Genomic DNA, 9,747 nt, shown 5'->3' on the forward strand with positions numbered 1-9,747 from the left:
TAAATCAGATGTCCCTCCCACCAAACATACACACCCAGCCAGTTCTCAGTAATGTATGTCGGGTCAGCCTTATTACACATCAAATGAGCATTCGGTATCAGCAAGCAACACCTGGGCCCAGGAAAGCTCTGATGGTCTCAGGGTGAAGCAACACTGGACAAGTTGGGCTGTTGCTCTTGTTAGGTATCAAAGAAATTATAGCTCCCTTCCAAGAAAAAGGAAGTTCTTGGTGTTGCTGAATCTCATTTGTTGCCTGAGTTAATACTTTGATCAGAATTTCCTGATTATATACTGTAGTCTAGAGCTGGATGTTTTTCCATCATTATTATTACCACTGCTACTAAGAATATTACTATTTTATTGTTTTTTGAAGAAAGGATACAATTGATAACTAGGGATAACAAGCAAATACATGAATTTGCACTTGGGACTATTGCAGAACAAATTATATTGCTTTTTAAAAAAGGAAATAACATTATTCTTTTTGATTAAAGGAAAAGAGACAGAAAAATTCTACATGAAACAGAAGTTGAAGCAGAGAAAAAAAAAATTAATAAAAGAAAAAGGAAACAAATGGCCCAAAAGAAAAATGCAGTAACAGCAATACAAAGCACTTTGCATTTCATGATTTCCCTACTATTCTTCCCCATCAGAATCTACATTTTGTGGGTCTATCGATCATTGGAATCTGGTATCTGGTCAGATTTTGCCTGACTGTCAAAATGGAGGCATTGCAAAGGCTGCAAAAACAGCTTGTCATCATTTTTTTCTGTCGGATCACCGTAACACAGCACAGGTCTTGTACGGCATGGGAGGGGTTGTAAGTCCAAGATCAGGGGTCAGGTCCAGATCATCTTTAGATGTCCCTGGGGGTGGCTGGAAGGTGAATCCCTGCAGGAGGCTGGTAAAGAAGAGGAAGAGCTCCGTTTTGGCAAGGTTCTCACCAGCGCATGCTCTCCGACCTGGAAGAAAGCACACGTGGCAAAAAAAGTCTCTTTCTTGGTTTCTCAAACTATTTCACATGGCTGTTCACTGTCCTATGGCCATGAGCAATCAGCAGACAGAAAAGCAAGGACAGGTCATAGATACGGAAAAAGTTAAAACGCATTAATGGAATGGAGATGGATTTTTTTTCTGACTACTAGATGGCAGCAGATGTTCTGAATGTGACAATAATGTCAAACAAGGTGGAAAATTAACACCCAACAAATAGAGTAATGCCCATGAGTGGGTTATTCCTCAATTGGACATAGTCCAAAAGAATTCATTGGGATGATTTTAGGCCTCCCCAGGCCAGCCCTTTTGCTTATCTACTACTCTGCCTTTTGGGGGAACTTAGTTCTTGGAACAGAGAAAACATTAGAGATAGGCTTCTTGGAAAGGATGCTAATCAAGATTCTAATGCAGAATAGTCATCTCTAATTTCAACCTGGAACCATTAGTATAAAAACTCTGAAGAATCTGGATAATATTACCAGTGCCCCACTGGAAAAGCCTTTTACTTCCCGTTGGCTGCAGACCAGGCCTTTGGAATAGCTTGATGGGAGATTTGGTAAGCTGAACAGCGTCTCTGTCCCTGCATTGTCAGCCAAGGGGAGGACGTTACTCATTATGTCCTCCACTGCCCAGTTACAATGAAATCAGGGCCAAACTACCCATAGTAGGTGAATTCAATGATTGAATTAGATTCTTTCAGGTACCTTTCAAAGCATTAGAAATGAGTTGCTACTTTTCCTTTGTTGTCATTTTCATTTAGAAATAATTTTTTAGCTTTTTAATGGTAGCACTGGCTTTGTCTTGACTCAATTTACTTATGTCTAATACTCCTTCTATTATCTTATTTTATTTTGCTTTGCTTTATTGTGTTTTATGCTCTGCTACACTGCTATGACCTAACAAGAACCCTATTTACTTACAGGGTCAAGCTAAGAATCCCCAAAGCCTGCAGCTCTCTCAAGGCCAGAGTCAGCCAGGAAGGCTGAAAGGCAAGATTCATCCTGGATTGCCAAAATACAGAGGTTCTGCGGCCAATGTAGTAGGAAGAACAGGAACTGATGCACAGAGTTGATGGTTCTTCAGACAGTTTCGAAACAACAGACTAGTCAGTCAATGAGGGGTAATGTCTGGCCACAAATGTTGTCCATTAGGTTAAACTCTGTGAAATTCACGTCTATGTCATTGAGCTTTTATCAACTGTTTCCTTTTGAAAGATGGAGTTAAGGGTTGCCTATTGTTGGATACATGCTCACACATCAGAGAATCTTACCTGCAGAGAAGGGCAGGAATGCATCTTTTTTCAGAAATTTTTCCTCAGAATCAAGAAAATGCTCAGGATAGAATTCATGAGGTTTCTCCCACTGAGATTCATCATGGAGCACTGATGACAGCAGTGGAATAATCTGCATGCCCTAAAAATTGGAAAGGAAAAAATGATTTGAAATGGAGTACTGTATGTCCATTTAATATATTGCTATATGCATTATTATAGTGATTTTTTAAAAAGTTTAGTTGAGAAGTTAATACCAGGCCTGGAGAAATATTCCATTTCCCCCCAAAAATAAAAAAAATGCAACTACATTTTAAAATGGTCTTGCAAATATATCTATTGATATAAATACTGGGCACGGAGAAATGGACAGGTTGAATACATTGAAACATGAGGCAAATTAATAGATTATCAGCTGGATCAATGCTCAGCACCTCTCAAACTGCAATTGATTATACTGAAAAATTCTACCTTATACAGTATATAGTACGAGAAAGACTAGATTTTGTATAATGCAGTGATTCAAATTGATTACCTTGGGAATGAAGAAGCCTTTGAAAGTGATGTCCATGCTGGTTGCATGTGGCAAATTGGTTGGAATAATATCAGCAAACCTTTGAACTTCATGAATTACTGCATCGGTGTAAGGCATTTTTGCTCGGTGTTCTGTCCTTGGCTGGAGATCTCCAATCACTTTTGCAATTTCTTCTTGGACCTTCCCTGGGGGAGCAAAACAATATTATGTATTAAGATGATTCTTTGTTTCAATTTTGTTTTAAGTCAGCATTAATACAAAATTTCCAAATTCTGAAGGATACACTAGTCATTAACTTAGATCCCTGGATGTTTTGCAGATCTGGTGCTAAAATATGAAGGACGTTGATTGTACATTGGAGAAGTGCAAGATTTATCTCTGAAGAAAATACTATAAGGATACAGAAAATATTATTGTTGGGGCCAATTCTTAAACGTGATAAGAATCTTATTTGGAAGTTTAAGTACATTAAGAAATCCTGCATCTGCAAGGTTAGAAGATAAGTCTGTAAAGCCAAATACCTTTGTGGTGCACACCTAGTAACACAAAGCTACGATCTTTTATGTTAGCTTCCCCCCCCCTTTTATGAATATTTGCACTGAGAGGAGAGCTGGACTAAGGATTGACTATTGGTTTACATTTTCAAGCCCTAGAAAGAATGAAATGTTGGGTGGAGCACATAGAGATGAGTAAAGTTCTGATCATGGTTGGAGTACATTATTCTTAATAGAAAAGTCTCTTCAGTCGTGGCTCCTATTAGGGTGTGATCTGCTGTTCCTCTAAGAAATAGCAGTGGGGGTGATGAGAGCATAATATGATATATTTTATCTTCTTTTTGAAATTGTCTGTTTATTCTATTTATATTAGGTAAGATCAATGTTTTTTTGGTCTATTGGAAGGACAACTTATCCTTGCTTCATCTCTTTTGCCTTCATTCAAGTAACATTCCAGATACCAAAAATCTTATTTCAGTTATGTTTATATTTTTATTACAAGCCAATAAAATGAAGGTGCTTACTCTGAATGTGAGGGTACTTCATCATTAGGAGTATGGCCCAGCACAAGGTATTTGCAGTCGTTTCTGTACCAGCACCAAATAAGTCAAGTACAAGAGCTTTAAGGTTTTCATTATGAAAATATTCACCATTTGTCATCTTCTTATTTTCCTGAAGTGTATTAAAAATAAAACACTAGTAAGGAAACTCAACCTACTCATATCATCAATAATCTCGGAGACTAAGAGGACAGTTACTCAAAAAGACAAAAGGATTGGCCCACCAAAGGAATCATCCAAGGAGACCCCTCCCTATGGACCCACTCCTCCTCAAAAGGCTTGAGATTGATGCCATTTTGAATGGAGAGAAGAAAAAGTCTTGGTGTATTTTTAGTAGCTGCAGATCCTGAAATTAAATAATGAAGAGGGAATGATTAGAAACTACTAGAAATTTGATTCCTTCTATATTTCTGAAGCAAGGATCTTAACCAACCTACATATTATTTATATAGAAGCATCCTTTTAAAATATGAAAAAAAAAAAGTAATTCCAGGCATGTATAAAATGACCTATTACCTCTCTTTGCCGAACAAGAAATGAATCGATGAAACTCCTCTGATCATTTTCATCAAGGTCTTTGAGATGTTCTATAAAGGTGGCCTGTATGAAATCATGGACTTCCTTTCTATTATTCATTATTATTTTACGAGAACCCAAAAGGACCCCCAGGATGGGAAACAGGTTATATAGCTGAAAGGATGAGGAAAGAAAACATATATTAAGGAAGTTGAATGCTCTGAATACATTTCTCAGGTGGACATCTCAACCCATTTTCAGGAAAATAGTGTTCCATAAGTCTACAAGAAATAAACAGGAATATAAGCAAAAACACATGATTACGGGAGCTATGGATAGTCAATATTTCTAATTCACTAAGACCCAAAACCATTGGACTAAACCTCCACACAGTTATTGGGAGAGGGAGTGCTCATTTTCAAAATACTATTGAATGATCTCCTTCTGCTTACATCCTGTTGATTCCCAAACAAGCAAAGGGAAAAATCAATATGAGAAACCAAATGCAAGTCTCAGTCAAGAGTCTATTTAGCATATTTAGAGCTGTGTAGTAGTGTAAAAAAAAAATGGGAAAGGTGCTTGCAATGAAGGTTCCCATCCCTCCAATTTGAGTGCATTCACAGACTTGTATGAGGAAGGGAGAGAAAGTGATGAAGCATGCATTAAGACATCGGGATGCTAAAAAGTGGTCTGCATACTTGCATGAGATATTTCAATGCAACTATGCAAGGATGGAATTTGAATCCCAATATCATCATGTTCATGTTGTCTTTTGGAAGCGATCTTCCTGCAGTCGACCATGAGAAGAAAGATCCTTTGCTTCCCAATAAAGCTTGAATGACACACATTCTGATGCTTGTTTTTCATGACTTTTCTTTCAAATTAAAAATTAGATTACCAATATAGCAGGGGTTGCCGAAAGCCGAACATTTTCATTGATTAACCTCAGTAGTCGTAGAAATGTGGGATCTTCATAGTCATAGCGCCTTCCAAGTAGAATAGAAACTATGATGTTGGAAACAGCAGCAGTCATAATTGTTTTGACCTCAAATGGTTTTCCTGGTCAATGAACAATAAATCAAAACAGAATTGTGAATGAAACCAGGATTACATGTGCTAAATAAACTAGATATTGCAGTTTTCATGATCTCATGCCTTTCCTTACTGCAACTGGCTTACCAAAAAGCAAATAGCATGATGAGTTTGTAGGTATGTAGGAATGCTCCACAAAGGAACCTCATTTGGCAGTTAGACAAAGAAGTTTTAATTTTCTAGCTTATTGTATATCATAGGGCTTCTCTAATTTCTTCTTCCTCAAGGTAATGAATGGTAAATTTTATCCATATCATTTCTGAGTTGCAAAAATGCAGAGAACCATAAATGCCAACGGTTAGAGCTCTGTGTATCTCCTTGCTGATACCCTATGCTCATCCAGACTTTGCCAACTGAGATACTGTGTGCTAGGCACTTTTGACATTGGAGGGTTTAGGGACAAATATTTTGGAAAATAGGAGATTCCTTCTCCTACTATGTCAGCTACCAGTGAGGTGTGCTGCTGAATAAATGCACCAATGGCACTTTGATCCTTAGGATTGAATAATGGGGGATCCCATTTTGGCAAGTGAAAGATAATACTTTTGTTGGAGAACATGGGGAAAATATGAATACTCTAGGTCACTTAATACACGTAGATGATGTGCTTTTGCTCTTTGAAATACTGCAACATGTTTATCATTCTCCCAAAGCAGAGTGGAATAAACAGTCCAGTGTGCACCACCTTTTCATGCTTAGATGGAGAGCTTGTAGCCCCAACTCCTCTCTCTATAGAGGATCTAGAGGATTCTGTAAAGAAAATTAAGTCTAGAACTGTCATTTTTGAGAGATCATTGGGTTACACTAAATTAACTTTTCAAGACCTCTGGAATAATTTTGACATCCATAAGTCACATTTCTGTAAATATAGTTTGTATAAATTGATCAGCTACGCATCTTTGCAGGAAAATACTGGTGAGTTTAGGAAGCATTAAAGAGAAGGTGTTCCAAAAGCACTCCTTCTTCACTTGATATAATCTGAGGAAATTATTTAACATTCTGCAGTTGACCTGGAAAGTGCTCCAGCAGAGCCTTAGGAGGAAATACCAACCCACCTGCGTAAGTCTTAATTGTCTTGGTGAAGACATTACACTCTTCATTGATTTTGTCTTCAAGGGTCCTCCTGCCCACTCCGTAGTCCCGTAATGTGGATAACGTGAACCGACGCATCACTTTCCAGTTCTCACCATGAGCAAAAACAACACCTGGAGAGAAAACATAGTGAAAAGGGGACAGTTTGAGAGATATAATTTTACCAATAAAAGTCCATGATTTTGTGTACAATTTGGGGGGAAGTTCATCTCAGTCTTGTTAGAAAATCAGGAATGAAGGATGTGGAAATCAGTTTGTTTCTATGTCATCTTTCCACCAAATATTTATTTACCTCTTTCCAGGAGCCTTGGCATTTTGTGGATATTTTGTGAGCAAGTGGTTGCAAAGACCTGAAGTTGGTTTTTTTTTTAATGATGCCTCAATGCATTTTGAGTACGTGTTGCATCCATCATGTAAAATACCCAGGTCCTCTTCCTGGAGAGGTGGCAGGAGATGATCAAGATGGGTCTTTAGATGCCCTTGAGTGATCTGCATTTTTCAATTAATGCCTGGAAGAGAGTCTTCTTAGACAACCTAGCTCTACTTATTTACTTATTACACATAACAAGGTAGCTAATCCTCACTGATATGGAACCTTCTCTTGCTGATGCTTAAACTAAGCAACTCCAGGGGGAGATTGAACGGCTCTAAGACTTGCCCAACAAAAGCAAACATTTTGGGAGTCAATTCCATGGAATTTCCTCCTCGCCACTACTTTGGCTCGCTGCAGATGGTGTGGGAGGAATCTCTCTAATGCCGTAAGTATTTGGATTTCATTAAGGAACTTTTATTAATGGTAAATTTCCTGGCGTCTTTCCCAGTGTGTAAGTTCTCTGTTATCCGCCATGAAAATGGTCAAGCCGGTTGTTCCTTACACAGGCCAGCTGCTTCTAACACTCACCAGAAACGTGGAGTACTATTAGCAAATTCTCAGTTCCCATAGCTTGGGGTTAATATCATCATGCTTTTTAAATTATTATTTTGGTAATGAATTCTGTGGCAGAGGATTTCTGTACTGTGCACATTGTACATACGTTATGGAGTAATGCTCCATGAGAGATGGATAAAAATGTGTATCAGGGAAGAGAAACTGGCAAAAACATTGCAGAAAGAAAGGTATGTATAACTATGTATAGGAGGAGAAATATGCAGGAAAAGGCATACGTGCTACTGGGATTCTGTACACACAATCTCTCTCTCACACACAGATCCATGCACACAGACCCAAATGTGCAAAGAAGCAGAATCAAACATGGTGGTGTGGAGTGTGTGGTCCTGGCAGAATATTGCCACAGCTTTTTATTCTCCAGCTCCCTCCATTGGCACTGAGGGACTAAGAGACAGTGGCAGAAGAAAGGTTTTAGTTGAATCTCCATCCTGGTTGGATTTCCAGAAGCTGTCCCAGTCCGCTGAGGTTACCGCCTGTGAGAACCTCAGGAGAAAAGTTCTACATGATGCTGATCACACATCTGCAAGGAATGCCAGCTACGATCCAGAATGAAAAACTCACCAAAGCCCTTTGCAAATTCCTCAAAAATGGGGAGAGCAGCTCTCTCTGCAAATACATCCGCCTGGTTCACCAGAGCCTCTTTGACCGTCTCATAGCCAGTCAGCACCACCATTTCCCGGAATCCCAGTTTGATGCGGAAAACAGGACCGTATTCTTTTGACAACTGGAATTCAGCAGAAGAAGAACAAGAGACCATTTTCATCAATAATTGGACTCATAGAAGCAGAAGTTGCTTTAAAACAATCAAGTCTCACAATTCCAAGGTTATAGTCACGTTATTTCCTTTTTTTTTCCTTGACACATTATGATGCTGTTATTTTATTAGTGCAATTAATTTGCATATTATATATATTTGACACTAAAAGAACCCTTGTGGAATAAAATGATCCTTGATCATCATGCCAAACAGATACAATTTCTCATAAATTCTAAAGGGGTCAACTGTGCAGGGCTCGGTGTGAAAATTCAGTCTGCGCAAGAGATTTATTCCGGCGTTTTCCAAAGCTGCCTGACAGCCTTTAGTGCTGGACATGGTGGAATTTTTGCTAAGAGAGAAACTGAGCCTCTGCCACATTGTTGAAGGGGTCACATAGAAACTTTCCAACTGTGCCCCTAGGAGTTTTTGAAGGTGATCATGTGAATTCCTCAAAGGAAAGAAATCCAAATATATGCCCATGAATGAATCTCAAAATCGGGAAAGTTACCCCTCTCCCCTTCATAAAAATGTGTTCATTGAAGAAATTGTTTGAATTACTTATAATTCTGCTGAAATGGTGCAAACAGGAGTTCCTCTGAGCATTTATTTATTAATACCAGGTAAATCCCCACTTTTTAAATATTTCCATAAACACCAAAAACCAACACGGAGCACATGACACTTACCAGAGTAATTCACCAAGATTTTGCGTTATGTCAATAAATTATGGCAAAGAACACTCAGGCTTGTTAATCATCAGACTTTACCTTGATCATTGTTCTGAAAGGCCTCTTCAGATCCATCAGGTACAGATTTCCCAAAATGGGTATTGTCCTGGGTCCCGGGGGAAGATTTGGGGAGCTGTCATTCCAGGAACTGCCCTTCCTCAAAAGGGACATAATTGCAAGAATAAATAGTAATAATATTAAAATTGGTGCAGTCCAATTCATTTCCTTGTATTAAACAGTTTTCAGTAATAATTACAATGAATTCTGCAAACTGAAGTGACAGAAGCCCGTGTTTCAAAGCGCTGCACGAGGCACTGCCTGGCTACACTTTCTGCTGAATCATCAGACCTTCAACCTTGCCCTTGTTTTCTCCCTCCTCCCCAGGAATTTGGTCCGACTTTCCTATCTATGGGCGGGACCTATGAAACCTTTGCGAGCAAATTTAAACTTATGTGAACTTGCAACAATCCAACTTTTATAACAGATGTTAATAATATTTTACAGAGCCTTCCTTTTTCTTGACTGTGCTCCATAACCATCCGCGTTTGGTCTGGGAGTCTTCTTGGATTCATAGCTTCATGACTGCTGTGCTGAGGAAGGCCTTCGCCCAAGTTCACTTGATGTTCTAGTTACATCGTTACCTGGACCGAGCAACCCTCAAAAAACTCACACTTTGTTCACTGTGCATCTGGACTACTGTAATGTACTCTGTATGGGGCTGCCCTTGAAGGCCACTCAGAAGCTGTAGCTCTACTTCT

General features: G+C 38.9%; 1 protein-coding gene across 1 annotated transcript; it reads right to left on the reverse strand.

The window, feature by feature from the left end:
* Nucleotides 1-338: 338 nt before the first annotated feature.
* LOC148216965 (cytochrome P450 2K4-like) lies at nucleotides 339-9,317 on the reverse strand. The gene is made up of 9 exons (XM_088133829.1): nucleotides 9,029-9,317; nucleotides 8,066-8,228; nucleotides 6,519-6,668; nucleotides 5,270-5,430; nucleotides 4,372-4,545; nucleotides 3,820-3,967; nucleotides 2,802-2,986; nucleotides 2,267-2,408; nucleotides 339-962 (listed from the first exon to the last, which is right to left on the reverse strand). The coding sequence occupies exons 1-9, from the start codon at nucleotides 9,209-9,211 to the stop codon at nucleotides 778-780; spliced, it is 1,491 nt and encodes a 496-aa protein (XP_087989955.1). The 5' UTR covers nucleotides 9,212-9,317; the 3' UTR covers nucleotides 339-777.
* Nucleotides 9,318-9,747: the final 430 nt, after the last annotated feature.

The sequence above is a fragment of the Python bivittatus genome, unplaced genomic scaffold, assembly GCF_059951505.1.
Source record: "Python bivittatus isolate LINGU-HERP-01145 unplaced genomic scaffold, Pbiv_v1 ctg000020_np1212, whole genome shotgun sequence".
NCBI classification, from domain to species: Eukaryota; Metazoa; Chordata; class Lepidosauria; order Squamata; family Pythonidae; genus Python; species Python bivittatus.